Source organism: Triticum urartu, chromosome 7A (genome assembly GCF_056163025.1).
Source record: "Triticum urartu cultivar PI428250 chromosome 7A, HENAU_Tu73, whole genome shotgun sequence".
NCBI lineage: Eukaryota > Viridiplantae > Streptophyta > Magnoliopsida > Poales > Poaceae > Triticum > Triticum urartu.
Window position 1 is genome coordinate 669,112,922 of NC_141879.1, and position 15,651 is coordinate 669,128,572.

At 43.3% G+C, this 15,651-nt stretch overlaps 2 protein-coding genes across 4 annotated transcripts; both read left to right on the forward strand.

Moving 5' to 3' along the window:
- MEE44 (Nucleotidyltransferase family protein) lies at positions 1-10,902 on the forward strand. 3 transcript variants are annotated; one of them, XM_087532795.1, is made up of 18 exons: positions 1-1,009; positions 2,511-2,981; positions 3,084-3,227; positions 3,303-5,399; positions 5,472-5,588; positions 5,756-5,938; positions 6,027-6,089; positions 6,600-6,671; positions 6,752-7,021; positions 8,053-8,172; positions 8,650-8,709; positions 8,990-9,030; positions 9,225-9,302; positions 9,387-9,471; positions 9,736-9,793; positions 9,865-9,971; positions 10,127-10,256; positions 10,345-10,902. In XM_087532795.1, the coding sequence occupies exons 1-17, from the start codon at positions 137-139 to the stop codon at positions 10,193-10,195; spliced, it is 4,908 nt and encodes a 1,635-aa protein (XP_087388921.1). In that variant the 5' UTR covers positions 1-136; the 3' UTR covers positions 10,196-10,256; positions 10,345-10,902. The 3 variants fall into 3 exon arrangements, with proteins under 3 accessions (XP_087388921.1, XP_087388920.1, XP_087388919.1); XM_087532794.1 differs by lacking the exon at positions 10,345-10,902 and having other exon boundaries at positions 3-1,009; positions 9,736-9,971; positions 10,122-10,256; XM_087532793.1 differs by lacking the exon at positions 10,345-10,902 and having other exon boundaries at positions 4-1,009; positions 9,736-9,971.
- A 2,279-nt stretch (positions 10,903-13,181) lies between these two features.
- LOC125529750 (BTB/POZ and MATH domain-containing protein 1) lies at positions 13,182-14,867 on the forward strand. The gene is made up of 2 exons (XM_048694168.2): positions 13,182-13,394; positions 13,478-14,867. The coding sequence occupies exon 2, from the start codon at positions 13,485-13,487 to the stop codon at positions 14,538-14,540; it is 1,056 nt and encodes a 351-aa protein (XP_048550125.2). The 5' UTR covers positions 13,182-13,394; positions 13,478-13,484; the 3' UTR covers positions 14,541-14,867.
- Positions 14,868-15,651: the final 784 nt, after the last annotated feature.

A 15,651-nucleotide genomic window follows, 5' to 3' on the forward strand; every position in this document is an offset into this window, starting at 1 on the left:
AGACCCAAAAGAGAAATTGAAAAAAAAATCACACACACACATTCTCAAGCGGTGCGGCGCGGTGGCTCCTCCCCGTTCCCGAGTTCCGACCGGCCACCGAGACACGGACACACACACCCCGCGGCTCCGACCGACCATGGCCGCCGCCTCCGCCGCCGCCCTCGCGTCGCCGCGCACCGCGCGGCAGCTCGTCGACGCCCTCACCGCGCACCTCTCCCTCTACCACGCCGCCAACCCTAGCAGCCCCTCCCCATCCCCCTCCGCCCCCTCCCCCACCCCGCGCGCCGCGATCCTGCGGTGGCTGGCCGCGCTGCCGCCGCCGGCGCGGGCCGCGGCCTGCACGGCCCTCCTGCCGCCGCCCGCCGCGGCCGCGCTCCTCTCCATGCTCCGCCGCCTCCGCCTCCGCGGCCACTCCTCCTTCTTCGTCCTCGCCGACCCGGCCCCCACCGACCCCTCCTCCCCCACCGTCCTCTCGCGCCTCTCCCGGGGCCTGCTCGCCCGGGCCGCCGCCGCGTCCCGCGCGCACGAGCTCCTCTTCGCCCGCGCGCTCCTCTTCACCGCCACCCCCGCCTCCCACCGCCCCGATGCGATCACGCTCGCCGAGCCCCTCCTCGCCGACCTCGACGCCTTCGTCGCCGCCATGGACGAGATCTCCGGCGGCGCCTTCCTCCGCGCAGGCGACGGCGAGGTGGATTTGGCCGCATTGGCGTCCGAGGAGTTCCCCGAGCTGCCCTGGCTGAAAGCCAAGGGGTACTACGTGGTCGAGGAGTTCGTCGCCAACTGGGTCGAGATCGCGCTGCGGATGTCGTGGGCGGCGGCCGCGGCCGGGGGAGGCGCCAGCGGTGGGAAGAAGGCGGTGAGGGTTGGGAGGTGCGTCAAGGAGAAGGCCGGGCTGGCGTCGACGGCCTTCTGGAGGGAGAAGGGGTATGTGGACTGGTGGATGCGGCTGGAGCCCCGGGTCAGAGCAAGGATCACTGGGGCCTTCTTCGGGAAGAGTGCAAAGGCGCTGGTAATTTGCCCTCTCGCTCTGCGTTTCGACATGTTTCTTTGTTCATGGCTGTGGAGTGCTATGGTCCATGCTTGTCTCAGTTGTATGCAATTTAATTTCAGACTATATATATAGCGTGTGTATGCAAAGTGCAAAAGTTTCAGAGCAATGCTGTACTTTGGTCTGTTAGTTTCTTTGGCATGGTTTTTATTCAAGTGAAACCAAACCCTGACAGTAACACATTTGCTTCTTATTGTACATTTTTTTGAGCCGTGCTTCTTATTGTACATGACTATGTTTATTGTGCTGAAACTTTTGTCTGATCTAATTAGAATGTATAGGTGAGTTAAATAGGTCTGATTTTCGTTTTATGGGGTGGTAGAGGCAGCACCCATGTATTTTGGGTAGCTAGTTGTTGTTTTTGCTGTAGTGCAAGAAAGGAGATAATGCTGGCTGAATGTGCTTGCGGAAGAAAAGTAAAGAAGTGATGGGAATTGCATGCCTAGAATGTTGTTCACTTATTGTCATCATATTTAAAATCATCTCTTAAGTAAGGTAGGCTCTGAGAAAAGCCTTCCAGACAAAGCTAAACAGCACAAATATACTGCTCTTGGATCCATGATTTAATTGTGTAGCATTCTGTCTGGGAGGCTCTAGTGGAAGATGGATTGGAAGATTATGTTATTATTTAAGAGTGAGTTCACTGATATATTTAGTCAGATAAAAAATACTGACGCTTAATGCTTTACATATTATTTTGGAAAGATCATATCAGATGTTCTGCTTATGTAATGTATGTTTAGAGGGTGGAATTAACTTCTGCTGAAATATCTGCACTTAAATGATTAAACTATTTGGCAAATGATGTATTGACTTTGCTTGCCAAAATGTGCATTCTTTTGCAAATTACAAGCATAGACAGTCCAAATACTCTTTCATAATCAATGCATCAGGGATGGTTATCATGTTCTTACTAGGTTGAACAAACCAAAGATCTGATCACAAACCAATCATTTATTGAAAACAACTTTGAGGCGTTGTTGACTCAAATGGTTTGCTTTTCGTAAATCCTTTGTAGGAGTGCTTTTAATATAGATTCCACAATAGGTTGGCCACAAGTAGGTTACTTTTGGCCTGGAAAATTTAGTGTGTCCCATCCACAGTTCTCCTCTACCTTATGTGTAAACTTTCATTTTCATTATTGATTTGTCTTTCTTGGGCAGTCAGATACATGCAGATTGACAAAATGGTCGTCCTTTTATCAAAACCCCGATTCAGTGTTTCTTTTAAATACCGACTGAAGAAATTGCTATCCTGAATATGCTAATTGCTTATGTTGACCAGCCAGCTGACACGGTGTACATGAACAATCAGCTCTTTGCCACCCCATACCTTCTTGTTTTACATATTGCTAATGTTGGGAAGAGGATCACTAAAGTTGGTGTCATTGGTGTGCAGTTAATCTGAGGAAGTTGCTATGCCAACTATATCTAAGTCACATACTAATAGCTCAAGTTTGCAGGCTAATGAGATTGAAGGATCAGATGTTGCTTCTAGCGATTCTGGATCATTTCTTGCAGACAGTTTGTATGGAAGTACACGGCAGTCTTTTTTCAGAAAGAATCAACCTGGTTGTGGCGATTTTGCAAGCATTCTGTCTTGTAAAAAGAAGCCTGCTTTTGCTAAAGAATTAAAAAGATTGCTAGTGCTTCAGGAGATAGTGTGTTTAAAGAGCAATATTACTTGCTGTGGCGGTGATGCAATCTTTCTCACTTCATTAATGTCAGCTGGCACTGTTGCTGACAATATACTCATGAGATTACGAAGACTTCTCATGGTGGTGTCAACGGAAAGTATAAATTTGGAACTCATTGGGGATGGAGCATCAAATAATCCAAAAAAGAATGTTGAAAAGACAAGTGTAGGTTCTCGGAAAGGAAAGAAGAAGTCTAGTAGCTCGAAAAAGCTAGCAGCGTCTTCCAAGTCGTCCAAGGTATAGTTCATTCATGCCCTTCTTCCTATAGTTTGTTATTGGCACGGGGCTGTATACTTCAACAAGCAAGTTAGCTTATTTGACTTAAGGACTCTTTTCCAGGACAATGGATGCAGTAGCACAGAAACCCGAAATTCTAGGATTGTGTCAAAGTCAAGCCAGCAGACTCCATCTGTTCGATGCACTATTATTGGACCCGCTTCTGAAGGAACTCCTTGCAAAGAAATTGCACCAATACCAAAGGCGGTAAGCATACTTTAGCACAATCCTACTTTGTGTTTGTTAAGTCATGACTTACGAGTCGCATACTATATATTTTAGGAGCAAGCTATCAGGTCGGCGGATTGCAATAATCAGTGTAACAAAAAGAAAAACAAACGTAAAGGGAAGGCAAAACTCTCTGATCTTATAAGAGCTGAGAACCCTGGACCTGGCAAACTGAAGACAGCTGTTGCTCATGTTGCTACAGAAGCCTTGCATAAATCTGCCGAAGCAGTAGATGCCCCACTGCGTGTCCCATCTCATGTGAATACATCCAGCAATGACATCCCTGAAGCAGTGGGTTGTTCTGAGTCTTCAAGTATCTTTGATGGAACTGAAGAAAAAGGCATCAAAAGCAGCAGAAAACTGGAAGATACCTTATGTTCTTCTATGGTTATCTCATCAGTAACCACAGAGAGTTGTCAGAGTGCACAAAAACCTGCCAACTTTAGTGTGAATGAGCAGAGCCCATCACACACTAGTCTAAATGAATCCATGGTCCAACCATCTTTATGTTCACCTTCCAGTAGTGATAATGTTTTATCTGGTAATCCATGTAGAAACTCTGCTGACTCCTTGGTAAGATCTGCACAGGATAAGACTGGCTGTGATATAACACAGGGAGCTTTGCATGGACTTGCTCCTGGTGTTGGTAAAGGATACGAGAAACAAGTGGATCATAGTTCTGTTGTGACAACCGACAAACTTTTACCATCAGTCATTCCTGCTAACATTCTCCAAAGTGCTATAAGTGACAATGGTACAGCAGTGAAGAATGGTGTAGATGAATATTATGCATTCAACCGGAACCTACTGGGAGGAACGTCATATGAGTGGCCTAGTGTAGCACCCCATTTTGTATCACCTGAAATGCAACAGCGCCCTGCTGCAGCAGACAGGTTGCATCTTGACGTTGGTTACAGATGGCCTACTCAATTTAACCAACCTTTCATTCCTGCCAACCATCAGGTGAGAAGCTCACCAGTTGAAGCTGGATGCAATCAAATGTTATCTTCTCTGTCAGTGCCCTTAAGTTTTGATTGGCCTCCTGTTTTCAGAGGTTATGGTAAATTGACTCAAAATGCTGCTTTAAGTTATGATCCGGTATTTGCCCCACATATGCAGTCTTCTGCTTGGCCTGGGTTTCCTGCTCAACTAATTCAGAGAGGTGGCATTTGCAGTGAAAAAGATAGGAAATATTTTAGCGATAGTGACCCAAGAAACACATCAGATGTTGGGGATGATACTGAAAGCTATTGGTTTTCTGAAGAAGAATCAGATGGCCGCGCAACTTCTGGAAGAGATATTAATCAATATTTTGGCGGAGGTGTGATGTATTGGAGTCCTGCAGAACATGCTGGAACGGGCTTTTCTAGGCCACCATCTCTTAGTTCAGATGACAGTGCTTGGGCATGGCATGAGGCAGATGTTAGTCGAGTTGTCGATGATCTGGCTATTGGGATTCCATCATCAACATATAATCCAACTGGTCCATCATCACCACCATCCAGCCCAAGCCCATTCTGTTCCCAGAATGAACCTTCTGATCCTTCCCCTCAGCCTGCTTGTCACTCAGTGGCAGGGAATGACATCAATAATGAAGCTTCACATTCTCCATCTTCCATGCAAGACAGTCCTGAAGATAAGAGTACTTCGGCTGTAAAGAGTCCATCTTGTGCCAGTGAAATAGTAAAGGGAGATACATTACCATATGCAATGCTGCGGCCAATAGTTGTTTCTAATATATCACGAAGGCTATCAAGATCTGACTTTAGGGGTGGTCATGATCACAGGAGCCCATGTGTGTCTTCGACCAGGAGGGATATACCTCTTGTAAGAAGACCTCCATCACCAGTATTACTTAGTGTTCCTCGCATGCCTCGGCCACCTCCTCCTTCTCCTGTTGGAGAGTCAAGAAAACGTGGATTCCCAATTGTTAGATCTGGCAGTTCAAGCCCGCGGCATTGGGGGATGAGAAGTTTGTTTTCTGATGATAAAATTTTCAATAGGGCTCAGTTTTGCTTGGATGGCCCTGAAGTCGTATGGCCTTCATGGGTGAATAAAGGCACCTCTACTGGTACACTGGTACAATCAATTGAGGATACTGTCTTGCAGGACCACCTTGTTAAGATTTCACAGCTTTCACGTGATCAACATGTAAGGAAGTAATTTCCATTCTTCTATTACTGACAAGTATTTTTTATGTGTTACTGACATATGTTTTTGCAGCCAGATGTTGCAGTTCCTCTGCAGCCACCTGATATGTTAAATGGTTCACCTCACAAGGCGTCCCTTTCTTTGATGCACAATGCTCTACATGAAGAAATTGATCAATTCTGTAAGCAGGTATTCTCCCTTACCTCCTGCCTTTTGCATCATCACAACTTTCATGAATGTGCGCTATCAATCATTAATCGTTACTCTGATGCCTAGTAATTGCATGCCGTGCCTTAGTTTGTGCACGTGAAATTCCTCCTTTGATGGGTGTTGATGCTATTCATTATACTTGCAAGGTTGCTGCTGCAAATCTGGTGACGAAACCCTATATAAATTGGGCTGTCAAAAGGGTCACACGGTGCCTGCAAGTCCTCTGGCCCCGCTCGCGTACAAATCTATTTGGCTCAAATGCCACTGGTTTGGCCCTTCCAACTAGTGATGTAGATCTCGTGGTTTCTCTCCCCCCAGTCCGAAATCTGGTGAGTTGCATGACCATTAACACAACATAGTAACACAAATGCAGTTGTCTTTGTGCCATCATGGAACTAAATTTGTAGCTGTTTCCAGGAACCTATTAAAGAAGCTGGAATTTTGGAAGGCCGCAATGGCATTAAGGAAACATGTCTCCAGGTAATGCATGTCTGCTAATAGATTTTTTGCTCTCTGGATTCTTTAATAGGTGAATGACATATTATCAGATTTGAGCATCAAATTTGTCTAAACAGATATTGAGATGTTAACACTTGGTTTTATCTACGTGTTTTTTCTTACACTAAGCTCCTTTCATGGTTTCACCATTGCTGCAACAATATACGGCACTGTTTCTTGTTAGAATTAACATAGGAAATAAGCGAAGCATTAAATGCTTTCTGTTTTTTGGTGCTATATGCCTTGTGAGTTGCTACAGATATGTTCTGGATAAGTTAATTTTTGAGTTGTCTACTTGTTTGTATATCTTCGCGGGTCATAGTACGTTACTGGCTTTTGGCAATCAACATGTAATTAACAATAATTCTCTTACTATACTTTGTGCATAACTGCACGCCCATGCTTACTTACAATGCATACATCTTTATATGCTTTTATGCCCAAAGGAAAAAATAAAGCTGATCTTCACAGGTCTTTTTTGTTTTTCTTTAGCATGCGGCAAGGTGCCTTGGAAATCAGGACTGGGTTAGGAGTGATTCCCTCAAAACGATTGAAAACACAGCAGTAAGTCATAATCCCATTTAATTTGCTAGTTTGCCAGCTAGTTTTTATTTTCCCCATTCTTCATCATTAAAAATTTGCAGATACCTGTGATCATGCTGGTAGCCCAAGTACCTTGTGACATAAATATGTCCAACGAGTACCCTTCTGTTCTGGATAGCTCACAAGAAATTTCAGTCAATGTGCTTGGGGAGCAAGGGAGCCCTCCTCGTTCTGACAATTCTAGTTCAGAAGGCAGCAACGCGCTTGCGGGCTCAAAAATGAATAAGGATGATTGTGATGCTGTGCGGTCAATTCGTCTTGATATAAGTTTCAAATCACCATCCCACACAGGACTCCAGACTACTGAGTTGGTAAAATCAAAAGCTACTATCAAACAGAATATTTTTAAGTAAAATATGTTCTGCTTTGTTTCTATTTGTTGGTTTTAAAGTCAGCCTTTATGAAAAGGTTTTGTTTCTGAGATGTTTGATCACAGTCTGGTAGTTTTGTATCGTTATCTTCAGTTTACTGTAATAGAAAATCAACCTGTATCTAAGTATCACTGAATATTTTGAACAGTTAGTCATGAGGATTACATGATCATGTAATAAAAATACAAATATATTATAAGGTGGAATGCTTAATGGGTAATTGGGTATGAATAAGTACATGCCTTATGTATCCGCTCTATGTAATATTGCAGTTCAGTATTGTAATAATCTGTGTGTGAAGCATGATCTGAATTCAAATTGTATATACCATTTACACACAAATTTATTGCCATACTTAAGTTGCATCATGTCGATCGTAGGCAGTTCGAATTATCATCATTGCTCTTAGTTCTTATCAGTTGTCACATGTTCGAGAGCACTAATGTTTTCTCATTAAAAAGTACTACCTCCGTATCAAAATATAAGATGTTTTTTGTAGGCTAAACTAGCCTACAAAACGTCTTATATTTTGGTACGGAGGTAATAGTAATGTTTTCTCATTTGATGCTTACATACATGTCGCCTCAAATGATCCTAAGGATGAGATAATGATGGTTCTTGTGTGATTTCTGTTTTTAATGATGTCATGGTGATGGTTCAACTAAAGAAAAAGAGATGCTGGAAGGCAACATTTATGAGGTTTTGGATTTGTTTAGTATGTTGCGTTCAATACCACCACAATCACTTAGTTTCTTTCTCAAGTGCAAGTGCAAGTCTTGTATGCACATGAATGGTCAGCTAGCTAGCTGCTTGGTTAGTTGAACCATGGAACTATCTAACTATATGGTACTGCCACATGCTTTGGTGCCCATGAAATTGTGCTTGAAAGTCATGAATACAAAATTTTCGGGACTAAAATTAGAGATCCAAGTTTGCCATGCTTATTCACCTTCTTTCTTAACTGGCTACAGGTTGGTGAGCTGACTCAGCAATTTCCTGCGGCTTTACCCCTTGCCTTAATCATGAAGAAGTTTTTGGCAGATCGTAGTTTGGACCACCCATATTCGGGTGGTCTAAGCTCTTACTGTTTGGTATGTAGCTTTTCATAATACTCCCGTGATTTCTTTTTGTGTTGATTTATGACTCTGAAAGTTTGTTTGCGCTGGATAACTTCTTTATGTTCACCTACACGCTCTCCAGATCATTGCTTCTGAGTTAGTATAATAATGACTAAAATATCTTCCTTAATTTTAGTAAGAATTTTTCTTGTTAATTTTATCAGGGTTGGTCACAGTTGAATGTTCTATACTTTTGATGGTTTGTCTGGATTAAACCTTCCAATCAGATAATTTTTTTCGGTCAGATAATATGTCCTCGTATTGACTGCTAATGTATGTCTAACAGCATTACAAGCACGTTTCCGAGCTAACTTATATTTTCTTATATATTTTCATCTCTGGATAACATACTTGATGCTTACATTTCATGTTAGCATATTATATTTATTAACGACATTAACTCTTGAGATGACCTGTGAAAAGAACTTCATCTTTTAATATCCTTCGCAGGTGTTGTTAATCACTCGTTTTCTTCAGCATGAACATCATCTTGGTCGGCCTATTAACCAAGTAAGTTGCACATCTTGAATAGTATAGCTCACTTAGAATCTACACTATTTTTTCCTTGGTTACTCTATCATGTTTCTGTGAGATATTTGTTTCTGTATCATATATTATATTTTAGTGGTTGGCTCACATATATGTAGATATTTGGTCATCTTTGAGTTTCAAACTTCAGTAGTACCAATGGAAAAATAAAAATTTATCTCTGGCCCCTCTTCTTAGCAAGTTCATATTTTTATTGTAAACTGCCACTAACGCTACATTTTTGCTGTTTTGTGTTTGGCAGAATCTAGGGAGCCTTTTGATGGATTTCCTGTATTTTTTTGGGTAAGTGAGTTATGTATGGACACTTTATTGTTTAAAACATAAGGGAAAAGATGAGTACCAGATGTAGAAAAGCATGTAAAGTGTGCTAGAATGACTATAGGGGCCCAGTGTATGTTTTCTCTTTTGGGACAGCTAAATTAGCAATATATTGGTGCATCTGACTTCTAACCGCTTTCAAACATTCTGGATGACAGGAATGTGTTTGATCCACGCCATATGCGTATTTCCATCCAAGGAAGTGGAATTTATTTGAACCGAGAAAGAGGGCACAGGTAATAAAAGTCGATCTCAGTAATACATCGTTTATGTCTGTCGCCTTCTGCCTATGTTAAGTTTTCATATTGTGGATTTTGCAGCATTGATCCAATTCATATCGATGACCCTCTTTGCCCTGCTAACAATGTGGGCCGGAATTGTTTCCGGATCCACCAATGCATCAAGGTTGGTTGAAATTATCTTTTCTGGACTGCTTGAATCCATCTTTTGCATCTAGAGCGTTTTGGACTTGTGGCAATGCCGTTTTCTGTTATTATGCTCTGTTATATAGTAACTCATCTGACTGGGGAATCCCGGTATTGAAATTTAGTCTTTGCATGGTACTAGTACTAATGCGTTCTTTGTTTGGCCTTTGAAGATATAAATATTCGTCCGGCAAATCATGGATCAATAAGTCTTACTGGTATTTTCTGATGCTTTTCATGGCAGGCTTTTGCTGATGCTTTTGCAGTTCTAGAGAACGAGCTACTGCAGTTCACTGCAGAATGTAACATGCCTGCATCATCATTTAGCCTACTGAAGAAAATAATTCCAAGTATTGATTCTAATGAGTTGTAGCAATGAAAAGAACCTGTGAGTCCACAAGCTACAGGAACTGTTGGGTTGGAATGGCCTCTGCTTGTGTTCTAGACACCGAGTTACTACTGCAGCTGGTGGAAAAGAAGGTCAGTAGAGATAAATTTCCAAGCTGGTCTTAATTCTAGGTTATTTTCTTTTTTCTGCTGTACATCTTAATAGTAGTCCTGTGAGTTTTTAGCGCTAGTAGGTGTGAAAACATTGATAGAAAAATGTTCATATTCAGGTTTTCTATTTAGTGCAGGCTTGTTCGAAGGTACAATGCCAGCTGCCCTTCTCTTGCCTCTGGCTGCTTAGAACCCGAGACCGTTGATTGAGGTATTGTGCCGAATTGGATGCAAGAGCAAGATGGTGCTGCACTCTGCACACAGAAGGTACAGCACCTATCACTTCTGTAATACGAGCATATCTAATCACTTTGTAAGTATGTAAATCTCATCCACTTGATACCATTAACGCTAGATCCTTAACCTCGTGCCGGTGGTATGTGCTGCCAAGGATGCGGAAATGAACTGGCCTAATGATGCGTGCTGCCAGACCTATAAGGTCACTGAGGAACAGTACAGCAGATCCGCACAGAACTCCAGATCCGGAGGAGCACTCGGGATAAGCTCTAGCAGAGGCTCTACATGTTTCCTGAATCATCTGTTCTCTGAACCTTAGGAAATGCCAAGGAAAATCAGAACATCCTGGAATAAGTTCTTTGTGCTTTTCGCAGTCAACATCAGCTTGTGGAACAGGAAATGGAGAAATTCTACGAAGGAGGCTACTTGTGTTCGGAAACAGAGTAGGAAGCAACTCCTACTTGGAGCTGGTACAACGCTTGATGCTGGAAGTGGTGTCCGGTGTAGCAAAGCGATTTTCAGATCGTCGTTTCTCCGGAACAGCAAGATTGTTCCTTGAATACACCAAGAGGGTAACTGCGAAGATTACTGCCGTGATCTCGAGTACCAGATTCTTCGTTGCAGTTACTCACCAATGCGATTGCCGAGCTACTCTTCAGTTACAGTCAGAGCAATCTTTAGGGCATCAGGGACATGGTCAGGTGGCGGCGTTGGCTTGTCTTATAAAGGCAGACTTGTTTCCTGCAGCTGATGAGATTCAAGTTGCTGCTTTTGTAGCGAAGCACACTTCGGTTCCTGCTTTTGTAGCGAAGCAGATTTAAGTTACCGCTTTTGTAGTTTACTCCAACACAAATTTGAAACTAGCATGTTCTTGATTTGCTGCGCTGATGTAGTGATGTTCTTGCGCTTTCTTTCTTGTGCAAGTATTGATTTTTGCTTTCTCTGTCACAAGCTATTCTCAGAACTAAGAATTCTTTAAAAAAATTACACATGTAGTAGATGTTAATGTGATACGTACATTTTTGCATTTCTTCCTTCTAAAGTACTCCCTCCGTTCGGAATTACTTGTCGCAAAAATGGATGTATCTAGACGTACAAAATGGATGTATCTAGAATTAAAATACGTCTAGATACATCTATTTTTGCGACAAGTAATTCCGAACGGAGGGAGTAATACACATTTTGTGTGACAAGAGGACATTCGTGGTGGGCTAACAAGGCCACTTTCTGTGCACAAATTTATTTCCTGTCATTCACTAGCAATAAAAATGCATTATGTTGCACCATTTTTCTTTCTTTTTGCAAATGTGGATGTTACCCGTTAGAAGTCCATTTTAAACTAACAACCCTTAAACTCACTTTGGTTTAAAATCTTTGAGATACTAAGCTCCCTCTATTTGAGCATGTTCTACAAGGCATTGCTTAGTTTTTAGTTTTTTATTACTTTGTTTTCTCTTTTGGTTTTAATATTCTTTTTTATTTTTTTTATTTTGATTTTTTATTTCACATTTTTATTCATGATTTTTTTAAAAATCATGACATTTTTTAAAACCAATGAACATATATTAAATTTCATGAATAATTTTTAAAGTTCATGAACTTTTCAAGGTCTGTTAACATTTTTAAAATTTGCAAACCATTTTTAAAATGCATGAATATTATTTGAAATCCTTAAAAATTTCACAATTTATGATTTGTTTAATTTATATCATCTTTAAATCCTTGCACATCTTTTGATTTAATGTACTTTCTCAAATAAAAATGATGGAAGTATTCTTTTTGAGCTAGCAGTAGAGCTGGTAGAAAACAAGTTACTTCAACGAATGAAAAACAATTTGGTGGCCGGTAGCTATGTAGTACTATTCAAACCTATGAAAACCTAGGCCGACCGACATCATGATTCCATCGCCGATTTCTTTTTCTTGTCGGTAGCCATGGCTTCGACTATGGCGCCCTCGTTGCCCCAAGTGGCTTGTTCCCTGGCAATGGCGAGGCGAATTCATTGTGGTGGTGTCTGACCCCGTCCTTCTTACAGAAGTCCAGGGACTTGGTTGTACCTTTTTGTTTTTTTTGGGTCCTTTTGTAAGATGTGTTGTACGCTACTCCCTCTGTCTCTCACACTATAAGAACATTTTTGAAACTACAAAGCTTAAAAATGTTCTTATATTATGGGCGAAGGGAGTAGGTTTTAATGAATAAATCTCCGTGATCCTTCAGGATCCTTTGCTGTTAAAAACCTGCGAAACCGTCTTTTTTGACAATTGTTTTGTCACAGTCAGTCAATCTTTATAAAAAGACCAGAATATCTAACAAACGTTAGATTTTTAGGCATGGTAAATCAAATCTTTTCATAACAATTTTGTCGAGAATGACAAGTTTAGTTGGTGAGTATGGCAAATCCGTCTCAGTTCCTTTTTTGTCAGGAAATTCCGTGCCTGCAAACTAAATATGCTATCCTTACGGCTCACGCCAACACAAATTGCCATAACAAATGTTCGATCTGACGTCAAAGTCTTACTAGAGAGATTAAAGATAGTATGTCCGAACGTAGTTCTTGTATTACTCATATCCATCGTAGTTGTAATAATTCTAGTCATGTTTTGGCCAACTTTGGGAGGACTCAAGGCTGAATTGTTGTGTGGCTTGGGTCAGGACCAGATGCCGTTTTGGACGCTGTTAAGCATGACTGTAACCGTGTTTTGATTGAGTAATACAAGAATTATTCCGCAAAAACAAAATAAAAAACAATCCTGTGTGAAGAAAAGAGAATGTCCACATAAAAACAACGACATTTTTTGCTTTTCATAAACTTCCGTGCCTGTTGTGCCCCCGTGCTGGCCCGAATAGCAGTTGGGCCGTACCTGGGCTCGAGACTGCAGCATGCCGGCCGGCAAGGCACGGCCTGTTTACTAACCGTGCCGGGCTGGCCCGTTTGGTGAGCTTTGCCCAATCAGTCTCCCACCGTCAATTTTGGCAGTCCAGTCGGAATCCTCCTCACTCACCACCTCCACCTTCTCCTCCCCGGCGCCGCCGACCTCCACCAGCCAAACGCGGGTCCGGCTCGTCGGCCTCCCCCAAATCCGGCCAGATCCGCCACAGCGGACGCCCGCAGGCCAGTCGGTCCGCCTCGCCGACGTCGGTCCTCGTACCCAGCCTCCAGCGGCGCCGGTGAGCCGCCCTTCGCGCCCTCTGCCCTCACGCCTTTCTCGTTGCCTACTGAATCCTCCTCACACGCGTTCGTCTCCAACCAGAAACGCCATGGAGAACACCTGCATAAACTTCACCGCCGTCGCGCGCTCGGTGCGGCTGCTCAAGATCGACGGTTTCAGCCTGACCGAGAGCATGGACCACGACGACTGCGTCAGATCTAGGTGGACCTTCGACGGGTACGAGTGGGAGGTCCGCGTCTACCCCGCGATGACCAGCTCTGCCGGCGGCGGGGGCGGCGCGTACGTGGTGCTGGAGGTGGCCTTCCTCAGCAAGCCCCGCAGGGGCAGCGTGAGGGCGGCCATAGGCTGCCGGCTGGTCGACCCAAGAGGGATACTCAAACCGTCCAATGAAATCAGCATCTCAAAGGTGTTCAGTCGCCCCCAGGAATGCTCGACCAAGGCGGCGGTCGTCGGGCGGCGCGAGCTGGCGGCGTCGGCGTTTCTCCGAGGCGATTCCTTCACAATGGAATGCAGCATTGAGGTTCTTAAGGAGCTGCCTGATACGGTGACGGACCCTGTCGAACAAGTGCCGGTGCCATCCTCAAACTTGGGCCGGCACCTGGCTCTACTCCTGCAGAGCGAGGCCGGGGCAGACGTCACGTTCCTCGTGTCCGGCGAGTCCTTTGCCGCGCATAAGAGCATACTGGCTGCGAGGTCTCCGGTTTTCATGGCTCAGTTCTTTGGAGACATGAAGGAGAAATGCTCACAGAGTGTGGTGATCGAGGACATGGAGGCTGCGGTGTTCAAGGCCCTGCTTCACTACATCTACACTGACACTGTGGCTGAATTCGACGAGAAGGGTGAGGAGGTGACAATGTTAGCCCAGCACTTGCTTGCAGCTGCTGACAGATACGGGCTGGACAGGCTCAAGCTGATCTGCGAAGGCAAGCTCTCTGATGGCATCAATGTCGACACTGCAGCGACGTCTCTGGCTCTTGCCGAGCAGCACAACTGTCCACGGCTCAAGGCGAAGAGCGTCCAGTTCATCATTAGAAATCGTGAGGTTCTTGATGCTGTGTTGGCAACGGAGGGGTACAAGTACCTGGCGGCAAGCTGCCCTTCGGTGTTGGCTGACCTTCTCAAGTCGAGCCTGCGCGTCGGATAAAGAGCTGATACATAGTTCGGTGCTATCAGAGGTCCAAATTTCAGTGATGGGTAGTCTCTCTTTGTGCTTGTCTAGTTGCCTTACGTCTCGGGTAGGTTAGTCTCTGGTTGTGCCTGTTATGGATGAATGTATTATAGTAGCTTATGTTCCCCTAACTTGTTTATGTGCAACCTGCTGTGATTTAGTATCTATCTCCTTGTATGGTTATTACTGCCACCAGGTGATACAATAGTAGTCTCTGTTTATGCAAGTAGTAGTAACTTGTGTTTCTATGACTCATGTAATGCAGAACCTACTGCTTTCAGTAACCCCTTCATTGTGATTTAATTTAGTGCTCCAGCACGGGCACTAAATTTCTATTCCACGAAAATTGGTAATTGAAGTGTTAATGATAATTCATAATTAATAGTGGAAGAAATTTTAGTTCTTGTGGAACAATTCACTATTACTGAAGTAGGATGTTTAAAATTCCTTAAGTAGCAAGAATATACTCCCTCCGTTCCTAAATATTTGTCTTTCTAGAGATTTCAACAAGTGACTACATACAGAGCAAAATGAGTGAATCTACACTCTAAAATATGTCTATATACATCCGCATGTAGTAGTCCATTTGAAATCTCTAAAGAGACAAATATTTAGGAACGGAGGGAGTAAGTGTTACTGAAATAGGATGTTTAAAATTCCTTGTGGAACAACTCACAGCTGGTTCTGAACCATTTTTTTATAAGTGCTGCAGTCTCTCATGGTTGCTGTTGCCTGAATATTATTTTTTCTGCTTTCTGACTTTGACTTCCGAGTCCGCGTGTAGGAGAAAGAACTGATGCATAGTTAAGTGCTACTAGAGGTCTAAATTTCAATGATGTGTGGTCTCTGTCTGTGCTTTTCTAGTTAAACTTGTGTCATGTCTTAACAGCGAATCGAAGCTCGGGTAGGTTAGTTTCTGGTTGTGCCTGTTATGCATGAATGTATGTTAGTAACTTGTGTTCCCCTGACTTGTATATGTGCATCCTACTGCTTTCAGTGTGGTGTAATTTATTCTAAATGGCCCATGATTTGGTGTCCATCTTCTTTTATGCTTATCACTGCCACCAGGTGAAATGGCCCATGATTT